The 14,424-nt window shown below is 46.3% G+C and overlaps 1 protein-coding gene and 1 long non-coding RNA gene across 3 annotated transcripts; both read right to left on the reverse strand.

The window, feature by feature from the left end:
* Window positions 1–1,738: 1,738 nt before the first annotated feature.
* On the reverse strand, window positions 1,739–5,416 carry LOC132592105 (uncharacterized). Of its 2 annotated transcripts, none has more exons than XM_088669335.1 (5): window positions 5,290–5,416; window positions 4,671–4,757; window positions 2,563–3,453; window positions 2,209–2,323; window positions 1,739–2,101 (listed from the first exon to the last, which is right to left on the reverse strand). In XM_088669335.1, exons 3-5 carry the CDS (start codon window positions 2,748–2,750, stop codon window positions 1,862–1,864), a joined length of 543 nt encoding a protein of 180 aa, XP_088525461.1. In that variant the 5' UTR covers window positions 2,751–3,453; window positions 4,671–4,757; window positions 5,290–5,416; the 3' UTR covers window positions 1,739–1,861. The 2 variants fall into 2 exon arrangements, with proteins under 2 accessions (XP_088525461.1, XP_088525460.1); XM_088669334.1 differs by having other exon boundaries at window positions 2,563–2,803; window positions 3,335–4,757.
* Window positions 5,417–6,130: 714 nt separating this feature from the next.
* Window positions 6,131–9,208, reverse strand: LOC132592104 (uncharacterized). Its single transcript, XR_009557536.2, has 3 exons — window positions 7,093–9,208; window positions 6,818–6,907; window positions 6,131–6,226 (listed from the first exon to the last, which is right to left on the reverse strand). It is a non-coding gene; the product is annotated as an uncharacterized LOC132592104 (long non-coding RNA).
* Between the last annotated feature and the right edge of the window lie 5,216 nt (window positions 9,209–14,424).

Below are 14,424 nucleotides of genomic sequence, written 5' to 3' on the forward strand. Positions count from 1 at the left end.
TTGCGGATTTCATTCCACCTTCCCTGCAGGCAGAATCTGCTCTGCCCTGTTCTTATGAGAGGTAGGTATCCATGTTGGTCTGCCGTAGTCGAAACAAAACAAAACAAATCCTTCCAGTAGCACCTTAGAGACCAACTAAGTTTCTCACTGGTATACCTGTAACTAGAACTATGGAAGGCACCACATTGAGCCGCATGAAATGGAAGTCCATCAATCTCACCAAGAAACTTGCACAGGTACAGACTGACATCTTCTTTCTGACAAATGCAAGAATGGACATTATACCCAAGGGTCTTAGAATTAAGAACCCTCTACAATCCACTTATCCTACTGAATATGCAAGGAAACTTAGTTGGTCTCTAAGGTGCTACTGGAAGGATTTTTTTTATTCTGTTCTTATGAAACGCTGATGAATTGCTAACGGATTTAGAGAAGAGTGGTAAATTGTGGGATTCGCTCCCCATAGAGGTGTGTCGTATGCATAGCTGTCAAATTCTCCCATTTTTAAAAGGGAAATTCCCTTATGCTGAATAGGCTTCCTCGCGAGAAAAGGGAAAACTTGACAGCTATGGTCGCATGCTGAAGGTGCACCTCTTTACCCCAGCCTGTGACGCCTGAGATATGTCTTTTCAGGATGCAGCCTATTCCTGCCTTTGCAATTTGTTTCAACTGATTCTAATTCTGAATTTTAAATGGCTGTGAGCCACCCCAGGACCTGTTGGAGAAGTGCAACTAAGACATTGAATTGCACCCAATTGCACCCACTCGACCTCTTTGATTGGTGGAATTGGCACTATTTCAGGCACCACATAATACCTGCTCTGCATTTGTAAGAACATTTAGTGTGCCAGCACCTAATAATAATAATAATAATAATAATAATAATGTATTAATACCCCGCCAATCTGGCTGGGTTTCCCCAGCCACTCTGAGCGGCTTCCAACAGACATTAAAATACAATCATCTATTAAACATTAAAAGCTTCCCTAAACTTTGGAACTCCCTGCCTATTGATATCAAACTGGCACCTTCACTGTACAGTGGTACCTCAGGTTACAGACGCTTCAGGTTACAGATGCTTTGTTAAAGTCAGAAAGGAAGGCAGCTTTGGAGAAGCAATTAGAAGGCTGGCAAGCAGCCAAATTGGCTGGACTCCGTGGCTAAAGTTTGCCTAGCAACTGAGAGGCCTAGCAACAGGCTGTGATTGGATGAAAGTTCCCTGATAAGCAGCATGATACTGCAAGGCCGTTGTTGGGGAGTTTTGAGAGAGAGTGGAGATAGTTGGTGTGTGTTAGATGAGAGAGCTGTGTATGGTAACTTTGCTTTTGGTTTTGCTCTGCTGTATATAAGAAAAGCAACTGGAACTCAATTTGCTGTTCCTGAAGTTCTGTTCCTGAACCAGTGCACTGGGCTGCACACAGTCTTGCAGGGTGTCCTCTGCGGGAGGATCGGCGTAAGATCCACCAATACGCTTCAGGTTACAGACTCCGCTAACCCAGAAATAGTACCTCGAGTTAAGAACTTTGCTTCAGGATGAGAACAGAAATTGCACAGTGGTGGTGCGGTAACAGCGGGAGGCCCCATTAGCTAAAGTGGTACCTTAGGGTAAGAACAGTTTCAGGTTAAGAACGGACCTCCAGAATGAATTAAGTTCTTTTTTGTAAAAATAATAATTTTTATTCATTTTATAATTAAACAGAACTGACAACACATAATACAAACATAACACCAACCCAAAACAACATAAAGAATAAAAACTAAAAAACTAAAATGCTATAATCATTTTCCTTTAACATTCTAAAAGGGGACCTCCTCGAACTCCCCCTATCTGCGGTTCATTTCTGCTCATCTTTAGCAATTTCTACTTCTTAATTTTAAATTCTTCCCATTTCCATTCTCTCAATATAGCAACTAGATGCGCCAGCAGATCAAGACGCAAAGAGGGGTCTGCGATTTGACTTGTCCTCCTCTTATCTCTCCTGCTCATTTCAAGTACAAAACAGATGCGGATGCTGAGTGCCAGCAAGAGTCGAGGGAAGTTGTATTCCAGGAGACCTGAAGCCTCAGGTAACGAGAGATTTGGGCACAAAGCGTTGGTAGCCTGGAGGGACAAGGACAAGAGAACGGCATTCAGCAGAGATCATCCTCAGATCAAGATCTCCCAACTCTCGATGCAGGAAGCAACATAGAAACTGAATGGTTTCCTACCGCTGTTGGAATCTGCGAATTGTCCTTCTCTATGGTCCTCCTCACCAGGGGTTTGATTAGCTGCGTGCTCGTATATTTGTTGGTGACAACAGCTCCCCAGATCGCTGCGGCTCTTCTGCAATTTTTCAAAAGAGATTTTTTTTCTTTTTTTCCCTTTTCTTAAAAAAGTCAGGTCAGGCCCCCCCCCCTAAACTTTATATTGCACATACATACATTAAATTTAGCCCTCCCCATTTCCACATCACGAAAACTTTGCACATTGGCATATACCTTTTGCAAAGCAATCTCCCCTAATTTTTTGTCTTCCTATATGTTATTTCACCGTAACACACTCATCTCTTAAGAGGCCCTTACTCATCGCACTCCATTGAGCAGTCCAGCAAGGTGTCCATCACAGGGTTGAAGCGCTTTGTGGTGAGGTTGACCACTGCCGTAAGTGTTTCCTCTTTAGTGTGGGAGTCTGAAATCCCAGGGAGCTGATGGTAAATCTCCTTGACAATCATAGCCATCCCAGCAGCTTCGCAACTCGAACATTTCACCATCGGTGACACACCCAACACGCCCAACCAGATGTTTCATGGCCAGCACAGTGGTCCTGAGTCAAGTGAAGGAATTAAGAATATTGTACTATTTATTTTTCCATTTTAAAAATTTGCATAGTGCCCTTCACCCGTAGATCTCAGGGCAGTTCACAACATACAAATACAAGAGAAGAAGCACAAAATAAATAATAAAAACATGAACAAACCAAACCAATAACTCCTCTCCCTCTCACACACACAGTTGAAAGGGCGTAGGATGTTAATCTGCCAATGGCCAAACTGAATGGTTTCCTACCGCTATTGGAGTATGTGCATTTGAGTCTTCATCCATTATCCTCCTCACGATGGGTTGGATCCAGAGTTCCATGTGGAGCTTCACTTATGGAATAGGGCACACTCAGGTCTCACTTCGTACTCCCCCCCCAAATCAGCCACAACACATAGGAAATCTGCTCCCCCCTGCCTCTGTTTTGAGCCTGAGGAGGTTGGTGGGACAGGGCCCCATTGGCCCGAATGGACAAACCTCTGCTATCTGGGAGCTGGCTGCGGTCTTAGCAAGAAAGAGTCCAAAAAGCCACACCTACCTTGGCCACTTTTGAGATGTCATTGTGGTATATGGAGGGGCCAGAGACGAAATAGTCTTCTCTGGCCCATTTCACCACGTGGCCCTTTCTTAGCTGCTCCCTCCTCCGCACTTCCTTTCCTAAGGAGGGTTATACAGCATTAGTGCTCCCTGCTCAAAACCCCCCATTTTCCCATTGGGATCAGGGCCCGCTGAAGCCCGGGGTAGGCAATGCAGCTCAAGGTAGCAGTCAGGGCCAGCTGAAGCCCGGGGTAGGCAATGCAGGTCCAGGCAGCAGTCAGGGCCAGCTGAAGCCCGGGGTAGGCAATGCAGGTCCAGGCAGCAGTCAGGGCCAGCTGAAGCCCGGGGTAGGCAATGCAGGTCCAGGCAGCAGTCAGGGCCAGCTGAAGCCCGAGGTAGGCAATGCAGCTCAAGGCAGCAGTCAGGGCCAGCTGAATCCCGGGGTAGGCAATGCAGTTCCAGGCAGCAGTCAGGGCCAGCTGAAGCCCGGGGTAGGCAATGCAGGTCCAGGCAGCAGTCAGGGCCAGCTGAAGCCCGGGGTAGGCAATGCAGGTCCAGGCAGCAGTCAGGGCCCGCTGAAGCCCGGGGTAGGCAATGCAGGTCCAGGCAGCAGTCAGGGCCAGCTGAAGCCCGGGGTAGGCAATGCAGGTCCAGGCAGCAGTCAGGGCCAGCTGAAGCCCGGGGTAGGCAATGCAGGTCCAGGCAGCAGTCAGGGCCAGCTGAAGCCCGGGGTAGGCAATGCAGGTCCAGGCAGCAGTCAGGGCCAGCTGAAGCCCGAGGTAGGCAATGCAGCTCAAGGCAGCAGTCAGGGCCAGCTGAATCCCGGGGTAGGCAATGCAGTTCCAGGCAGCAGTCAGGGCCAGCTGAAGCCCAGGGTAGGCAATGCAGGTCCAGGCAGCAGTCAGGGCCAGCTGAAGCCCGGGGTAGGCAATGCAGGTCCAGGCAGCAGTCAGGGCCAGCTGAAGCCCGGGGTAGGCAATGCAGGTCCAGGCAGCAGTCAGGGCCAGCTGAAGCCCGGGGTATGCAATGCAGCTCAAGGCAACAGTCAGGGCCAGCTGAATCCCGGGGTAGGCAATGCAGGTCCAGGCAAGCCCACTGAAGGGAAAAAGAGGAATGGGGGGGGGGGAATTCTCCACTTCTATTCACAGAAGTCCTCAGTAGATCCAACCCTGTTCCATCATGGAAAGGTCTGCTTCCACTTGCAGAAACGTACCTTAGATTCAACTAATAGAATATCTTTTCAAGATTGAGACTAGTGGTTTAACAATGTCAACATGCAGCTGAAAATTTTACTTGAGTGTACATATTCAAAACAACACTATCCGTAACAACACTACCTCAAGAAGACACAAGAAGAGACGGCACAGGAAGAGACGGCTTGTGTGCTAGGTCATAGAAGCGTCTGAATCGGATTCGCACATCCCCTGTTGGAGCATAAAAAAGTGCATCTTTTATTATGTATTCATTATTCTTCTATAAAAAATATAGTCCATACACTATATGTATGGCCACCTCTCTGGAGCTCGCTCGCTCAAGGGCCGCTGACTGCGCGTTCGCCCGCCGATTGGGCAAAGGGGTGCTTCTCCCGGAAACTGGCCCCTCTCCATGGGCAGAAAGGGAGCTGACGCCCCGCTCCGGGTGCAAGGGGCGCCAGGCCAACCGAGCAGAGCTGCTTCGTGCTTGCGACGACGAAGCACAGCGTTGAGGGAAACGCGCCTGCCTTCTCTCCGCGAAACTCGCCAGCAAAACTCCCCCCCCCCAATGCATCGCACATTTACAAGAGCTCAAGCGGCTCCCTCTGAGGATTCCCTTTCCCTTCTGGGCCGGCGGGATACCTGCCTTCCTCGCTCGGCTGCTGCCTGTTTCATCACTTTATAACCATTTAATTTGTTGCCCTGCCCCATGCTGGGTACGCCCATGAGCAGGAGCGCCTCTTTCCCCGTTTCCGACACTCACAGCAAAATAAAACGCCATTCCGATGGCTGTCTCTTTTCGGTCTTGGCGACGTATATATTTTCGGGCCTCTTTGAAGATTATTTTATAGTTGTTTTTGGAAGATGCCGCCAAAGTCCTGTAACATCAAAATAAGAGACAAAGGATGCATAAGCCTGAAGCTGTCAGGAAGAACTGAAAAATGGGATGGAAAGTAGGAGGGTGGGGAGGGAGGAAAATTTATTGGTGGTTGTTTTTTTGGAAGCCGAACTGCAGCAGAATGGAAACAGAGGCGCGAGCCACAGCCATGGAAACCAATGCCTTCTTCCTTCCCAGAAACAAACTAATTCTACATCCGAAGAGAAAGTTTCATTTATAGGAAATCTGCTCCCCCCTGCCTCTGTTTTGAGCCTGAGGAGGTTGGTGGGGCAGGGCCCCATTGGCCCGAATGGACAAACCTCTGCTATCTGGGAGCTGGCTGCGGTCTTAGCAAGAAAGAGTCCAAAAAGCCACACCTACCTTGGCCACTTTTGAGATGTCATTGTGGTATATGGAGGGGCCAGAGACGGAATAGTCTTCTCTGGCCCATTTCACCACGTGGCCCTTTCTTAGCTGCACCCTCCTCCGCACTTCCTTTCCTAAGGAGGGTTATACAGCATTAGTGCTCCCTGCTCAAAACCTCCCATTTTCCCATTGGGATCAACACAAATATTATCAATTTCACCTCAAAAATTATAAATCAGAACTGGGAAAGCATCCACAACCAGTGAGTTGGCCACAGGTGCCCCCCCCCCCCGTGCAATCATTTCAAGGGGGTCTGTCCTCCTGCCGGGGATCTGCTCTGACATCTTGGGGGCTCCCTTACCTCTAATATCTGCTGCAGGGTCTTCAGGGAGGGGGCCTCCGACAGCAAGCCGCTCAGCATGTTTATGCATGCATTTACCGTCTGCTGGTAGAAGTCCTGAAAGGAGAGAAGCAAAAGCATTTAAAAGCTGAAGACCCCCATGGAAATCCCATGTGCTCTGGACTCCCAACCACTCCTGACTCTTGGGCCAAGGGCAGCTCATCTGGAGAAGCACACATTCTTCAACTCTCTTTCTTTTCAAAGAAAGAAAAGTCTTTTTGCAGCCTGTAGCCAGAATGAGAAAAGGTGAGGGAACACCTTTGAAATGGCACACAGAATCAAGAGAGTCACAGCAAGCTTCAGCAGATCCAGCTAGGGACCCAGGATATTAGGGCTAATGCAATAGGGCAGCCTTGGCCTCCAGCTGCTCAGCCAATTTGTAACAAAGCTTATGCAGGGCTTCAAACACAGCGCACAAAGAGTCCTAAACATCAAATGTTCTTTGACATACATCAAGAAAGGTTACAGGTCATGGGATATAAAGATAGAGGACTCCACACTGGGCTCAACTTCCTTGGGGTGTTCCAAACCATTTGGCCCTAACTATCGTACTTCCACCTTTGTTTGTAGCTTACACAGCTCAGGCACTTGAACCTGGCAACCCCATATTCCTCCATTCCTATCCCTAGAAGCAGAAAGTTCAGTTACCTGGCTCTGTGTCGCTTTGCCCGTCAAGGGCAAAGCGAAGACCTTTTTGATGGTGGTCTTCAACAGCTGTTCATGGGTGGTCTTAAGGCACTGAAGAGGAAAGAGAAAGGAGGGGAGAGGAAATGATCAGCACCCAGAAGTCCATCAACCTGGTGAGGAAATATCCACTGTGTCTGGCCAAGGGGTACAATTTCAGGGTATGGCAAGGGAAGTGCCAGGAATAGGTGGGGCAGTGAGAAACTGTAGGCAGACTAGAAGTACCTCCCCATACTTACGTCATCTGCGCGACAGTCTCCATCGCCTGGCGGAGGAGGTAAGTTGAAAACGGCACCGCCGGCTCCGCTTTGATAATTTCCTGTGGTGGGGAAGCACACAGCAGCATGTCAGAGATCTGGAGGCTCCATCCCAGCCACCAGCACACCAAGACCAAGCCCTGAATTGTGCTCTCTCTCCAGCCCAGCCCACTTGACACCTTCTTTGCAATTGGCAAGTGGGTCCTCCTAGGGCCAGGGGAGAAGAGTGGGCTTCCTGGATCTGGGAATCAGATCCATCTTTCCTCATAAGAACATCAGATCAGCCTTCTGGACCAGGCCAATGGCCCACCTAGTCCAGCATTCTGTTCTCACAGCCACAATGCCCAGGTTCTGTCGGTTCATGGCAGGAAACAAAGTGTGTTAAATGAATGGTGTGTCTCTCAGTCCAGAGGCTTTATTTAATCTTCTTTGGAGTGTTACTCATCTATAATGAATTTAAAAAGGTGTTCAAGAATACCTTTATTAAAAAAAACAAAAACCAGAGGCCTTTTTGCTTGGAATAGTTGGAGATGAGATCCCCCCAAAAGATGGTATACTCTTTTTGTATGCCACAACTTCAGCTAGATTATTCAGCTAGGCTTTATAAAGGACCCCTGGACGGTTAATTTTCTATAAATTTTTTTTTTTGAAGATGCCACCAAAGTCCTGTAACATCAAAATAAGAGACAAAGGACCTGGAGCTGCTCAGATTGGAAGGCTTCGGGAATGTAGGAGGCTGGCACGCTTTAGGTAAAGGGGGAAAAATGGGAGTATAATTCATTTTTGGACCATTTTTGGAGGATATAAATTTTACGGCCTGTATGCGGATAAGGGAAAATATGTGGAAATTGGTATATAGGTGGCATCTAACACCAGCTAAATTAGCAAAAATATATAAAAATGATCAGGATAAATGTTGGAAATGTAAAGAGAAAGTAGGGGATTATCTTCATTGCTGGTGGAGTTGCAAAAAGTTTAATACATTTTGGACAGAGATAAAGTTCCATCTATACAGGAATGGTATATCAAATTGGCGGAATACATGAATTTAGCCAAGTTGACGGCAATAATTAGGAGAGTCCCCAAACAAAAAATTAAAGCAGAGTGGAGTTATGTGGAGGAACATTTTTACAATGAAGGTATAAGTTCGAAGTGGGTGATATGCTTAGAGTAAAATGCACAAGTTGATAAAGTAATTAATTAATTAATATAAGGTAAATAAGATATGGTATAGGATTCAACTGATAAGGGAAAAGCCTGGTAGAAATTTCATACGAGAAGGGAACCGATGTTAAAATGTTTGGAAGTTAATTTTTTTAACAGTATTTTTTTTTGTTGCTTCTTTTGTTGTTGTTGTTGTTCGTTTTTCTTTTCTTTTTGTATGTAAATCGGTGTTGATTTGATTATGTTATGCTTTATTGTGTTGTGTATTTGTGTTCTTTTTAAAATAAGAAATAAAGATGAATTTAATTTATAAAAAAGAGAGAGAGAAAGGATGCACAAGCCTGAAGCTGGCAGGAAGAACGGCTAAGTGTTCCTGCACAACAACAACAACAACAACAACAACAACAACAACAACAAGTCTCTACCGTCTCCTCCTCTCCAATCTCACCCAAGTCGGTTTACAACGACAGTTGGTTCCGGAAGTCTCTTCATAAACGGAAGCGAGCTTTCCCATGGAAAGTCATGGAAAGTGGATTCATCCATTGCAGACGTTGAAAGCCCCCCCCCCAAAGCAGCAGTTTAACCCCCCAGGGTGGGCTTACCTTTCTACAGTTGGGGGTCAAGGGCTTTTCGGCAGCCTCATCTTTGTTGCTTCACAGCTCTTTCTCTTCGCTAGGTAAGTGTTCCTGACCAAACTTTGGGGCTGGGAAGCTCCCTGCTGGGCATCCTGTGGGGCAGTTGTGGAGGCCTCTGGTCATTCCCCCCCCCCAGTCCAGCTGGCGAGGGGGCATTTATTGAATTCCTCCAGTCTTTGCCTTGAAGCTTTTTAAAGGCTGCAGCACCGGAGGCCTTTGGATCGCTCTGAGAAGGCCGGGGCTTGGATCGGGGCCTCCGCAAAGGTCCGGATCGAAGCCCCGGCCTCCACCAAGCCATCCGAGGCTCCCGGAAGTAAGTAACCTGAGGTGTTTGAGGCCTAGGGAGGCCTCCGCCAAGGCCCAGAGCGAAGCCCCGGCCTCTGCTAAGCCATCCGAGGCCTTCTCAGAGCGACCCGAGGGCCTCCGGTGCTGCAGCGCAGCCACAGAGCCTCGGATGGCTTCGCGGAGGCCGGGGTTTCGCTCTGGGCCTTGGCGGAGGCCTCCCTAGGCCTCAAACACCTCAGGTTACTTACTTCCGGGGTAGGATTGTATCTAGCTCTCTGTCAAGGAAGGGATGCTTGAGAGTGCAGGGCAGTATCTTGCAAATAAATCTCCAAAGCCAGTGCTCCTGCATAACTGAGCTGGCAGGAAACAACCCAGATACAAATTGTGCAAAACAAGAGGGCTTCATTTGCCTTTCTTTCTTTTCAGCCAACCCCAGAATCCAGATTTGCTCTTGCGGATTAAATTCCACCCTCCCTGCAGGCCTTATCTGCTCTGCCCTGTTCTTATGACAGGTAGGTAGCCGTGTTGGTCTGCCGTAGTCAAAACAAAATAAAAAATTTCCTTCCAGTAGCACCTTAGAGACCAACTAAGTTTCTCATTGGTATACCTGTAACTAGAACTATGGAAGGCACCACACTGAGCCGCATGAAATGGAAGTCCATCAATCTCACCAAGAAACTTGCACAGGTACAGACTGACATCTTCTTTCTGACTAAATGCAAGAACCTGGACACTATACCCAAGGGTCTTAGAATTAAGAACCCTCTACAATCCACTTATCCGACTGAATATGCAAGGAAACTATGCCACACTTTCTCCAAGAAGCTGCTCAAACATCTGATCGGCGTTCTGTACTCTAAAAAGAAGATAATGAAGGAGGAATTCTCGGTACTGGACATCTCTCATCAGAAATTACCCAGCCTGGCAAGAGTTCTACAAGGAAAAACCAACCATTTACACTGAAAAAACAGAAAAGCAAAAAACTCTCTAACCTTTCCAACCTACAGGCTACTAATCAAAACAACAAGATCAACAATATTGTCAATCTCTCACAGCAAACACTCAGCTCAGCTGAGGAATCCGTCCTTTCACGTGCCCTACCAAATCCCCACACATGATTCAGTTCTGTGGGGACTTGGAAGCATTTTTCCGCCGTTTACGCCTTAAGGAGTACATTCAACACACACAAGAACAAGACAAAGTAGAACAAACAACATCCCCACAACACAACATCTCTCAACCTGCTGGGGAACAACCACAACCCTCCCAACACATTAATTAACAGAACATTGACCACTAACTACCACTGAAAAAATGTTACACAAAAAAGGACTCCACGTGGACCCCTCCTGATGGACACAATACCACACTAGATCTGTACATCGATTGCTTCCGCCACAGAAGTCAAACGGATGTGACCAGTAAACACCATCGCTTACATCAAAATCTGAACCATGCTGAAAAGAGAGCCAGAGATGATGTCAGGAACAACCCGGACATTACAATTAAAGAGGCGGACAAGGGTGGAGATGTCGTCAACATGAACAAAACTGATTACATCCAGGAGGCTCACAGACAACTTTCCAATACCGCCTTTTACATGAAATTGGACTCAGACCCCACACAAGCATACAAAAAAAGAACTGAACAAGATTGTTAAGGAGCTACCCCCACACATCCAAGAACAGATCCTCACAAACACACCAGCGGAACCCGGACCAGGAACTTTCTATCTTCTACCTAAAAGACACAAACCAGGAAATCCAGGACACCCCATCATCTCAGGTATTGGCATTATTACAGTGGGTGTTTCTGGCTATATGGACTCTGTTCTGAAACCATATGCTATCAGTGCTGTGAGCCACCCCAGGACCTGCTGGAGAAGTGCAACTAATACATTGAATTGCACCCACTCGCCCTCTTTGATTGGTGGAATTGGCACTATTTCAGGCACCACATAATACCTGCTCTGCATTTGTAAGAACATTTAGTGTGCCAGCACCTAATAATAATAATAATAATAATAGTTACAGGTAGGTAGCCGTGTTGGTCTGGGTCGAAGTAAAATAAAAAAATTCCTTCAGTAGCACCTTAAAGACCAACTAAGTTTTTATTTTGGTATGAGCTTTCGTGTGCATGCACACTTCTTCAGATACAGTGAAATAATAATAATAATAATAATAATAATAATAATAATAATAATAATGTATTAATGTATTAATGTATTAATACCCCGCCAATCTGGCTGGGTTTCCCCAGCCACTCTGGGTGGCTTCCAACAGACATTAAAATACAATCATCTATTAAACATTAAAAGCTTCCCTAAACTTTGGAACTCCCTGCCTATTGATATCAAACTGGCACCTTCACTGTACAGTGGTACCTCAGGTTACAGACGCTTCAGGTTACAGATGCTTTGTTAAAGTCAGAAAGGAAGGCAGCTTTGGAGAAGCAATTAGAAGGCTGGCAAGCAGCCAAATTGGCTGGACTCCGTGGCTAAAGTTTGCCTAGCAACTGAGAGGCCTAGCAACAGGCTGTGATTGGATGAAAGTTCCATGAGAAGCAGCATGATACTGCAAGGCCGTTGTTGGGGAGTTTTGAGAGAGAGTGGAGATAGTTGGTGTGTGTTAGATGAGAGAGCTGTGTATGCTAACTTTGCTTTTGGTTTTGCTCTGCTGTATATAAGAAAAGCCCCCTTCATGGATCAATGCCTTGTCGTGGCGAAGGGGCTTGAATAACTCAGAGAAGCTATGAGCTATGCCATGCAGGGCCACCCAAGATGGACAGGTCATAGTGGAGAGTTTTGACTAAACGTGATCCACCTGGAGAAGGAACTGGCAAGCCACTCCAGTATCCCTGCCAAGAAAACTCCATGGACAAAGACAACAGGCATATAAAAGTTATGACGCTGGAAGATGAGCCCCTCAGGTCGGAAGGCGTCCAACATGCTACTGAGGAAGAGCGGAGGACAAGTACAAGTAGATTCAGAGCTGATGAAGAAGCTGGGCCAAAGCCGAAAGGACGCTCAGTTGCGGATATGCCTGGAAGCGAAAGGAAAGTCCGATGCTGTAAAGAAAAATATTGCATAGGAACCTGGAATGTAAGAACCATGAATAGAGGTAAGCTGGATGTGGTTAAAAATGAGATGACAAGAATAAATATCGACATCCTGGGCATCAGTGAACTAAAATGGAAGGGAATGGGTGAATTCAGTTCGGGTGACTATCATATCTACTACTGTGGGCAAGAATCCTGTAGCAGAAATGGAGTGGCCCTCATAGTCAACAAAAGAGTGGCAAAAGCTGTAATGGGATGCAATCTCAAAAATGACAGAATGATCTCGATACGAATCCAAGGCAGACCTTTAAACATCACAGTATTCCAAGTTTATGCATGAACTTCCGCTGCTGAAGAAACTGAAATTGACCAATTCTATGAAGACCTACAACACCTTCTAGAAATGACACCAAAGAAGGATGTTCTTCTCATTACAGGGGATTGGAATGCTAAAGTAGGGAATCAAGAGATAAAAGGAACAACTGGCAAGTTTGGCCTTGGAGTTCAAAATGAAGCAGGGCAAAGGCTAATAGAGTTCTGTCAAGAGAACAAGCTGGTCATCACAAACACTCTCTTCCAACAACACAAGAGACGACTCTACACATGCATATCACCAAATGGGCAGCATCGAAATCAGATTGATTATATTCTCTGCAGCCAAAGATGGAGAAGCTCTATACAGTCAGCAAAAACAAGACCTGGAGCTGACTGTAACTCAGATCATCAGCTTCTTATAGCAAAATTCCAGTTTAAACTGAAGAAAGTAGGAAAAACCACTGGGCCAGTAAGATACAATCTGAATCAAATCCCTTATGAATACACAGTGGAAGTGAGGAACAGGTTTAAGGATTTAGATTTGGTGGACAGAGTGCCTGAAGAACTATGGATGGAGGCTCGTAACATTATACAGGAGGCAGCAACGAAAACCATCCCAAGGAAAAGGAAATGCAAGAAAGCAAAATGGCTGTCCAATGAGGCCTTACAAATAGCGGAGGAGAGGAGGCAAGCAAAATGCAAGGGAGATAGGGAAAGATACAGGAAAGTGAATGCAGATTTCCAAAAAACAGCAAGGAGAGACAAGAGGGTCTTCTTAAATGAGCAATGCAAAGAAATAGAGGAAAACAATAGAATGGGGAAAACCAGAGATCTGTTCAAGAAAATTGGAAATATGAAAGGAACATTTCGTACAAAGATTACCATAATCAAGGACAAAAGTGGTAAGGACCTAACAGAAGCAGAAGACATCAAGAAGAGGTGGCAAGAATACACAGAGGAATTATACCAGAAAGATATGGAGGTCTCGTACACCCCAGGTAGTGTGGTTGCTGACCTTGAGCCAGACATCTTGGAGAGTGAAGTCAAATGGGCCTTAGAAAGCACTGCTAATAACAAGGCCAGTGGAAGTGATGATATTCCAGCTGAACTATTTAAAATTTTAAAAGATGATGCTGTTAAGGTGCTACACCCAATATGCCAGCAAGTTTGGAAAACTCAGCAATGGCCAGAGGATTGGAGAAGATCAGTCTACATCCCAATTCCAAAGAAGGGCAGTGCCAAAGAATGCTCCAACTACCGCACAATTGCGCTCATTTCACACGCTAGCAAGGTTATGCTTAAAATTCTACAAGGCAGGCTTAGGCAGTATGTGGACCGAGAACTCCCAGAAGTGCAAGCTGGATTTCGAAAAGGCAGAGGAACCAGAGACCAAATAGCAAACATGCGCTGGATTATGGAGAAAGCTAGAGAGTTCCAGAAAAACGTCTACTTCTGCTTCATTGACTATGCAAAAGCCTTTGACTGTGTCGACCACAGCAAACTATGGCAAGTTCTTAAAGAAATGGGAGTGCCTGATCACCTCATCTGTCTCCTGAGAAATCTCTATGTGGGACAAGAAGCTACAGTTAGAACTGGATATGGAACAACTGATTGGTTCAAAATTGGGAAAGGAGTACGACAAGGTTGTATATTGTCTCCCTGCTTATTTAACTTATATGCAGAATTCATCATGCGAAAGGCTGGACTAGATGAATCCCAAGCCGGAATTAAGATTGCCGGAAGAAATATCAACAACCTCAGATATGCAGATGACACAACCTTGATGGCAGAAAGCGAGGAGGAATTAAAGAACCTTTTAATGAGGGTGAAAGAGGAGAGCGCAAAATATGGTCTGAAG

Source organism: Zootoca vivipara, chromosome 5 (assembly GCF_965207765.1).
Source record: "Zootoca vivipara chromosome 5, rZooViv2.hap1.1, whole genome shotgun sequence".
Lineage (NCBI taxonomy): Eukaryota > Metazoa > Chordata > Lepidosauria > Squamata > Lacertidae > Zootoca > Zootoca vivipara.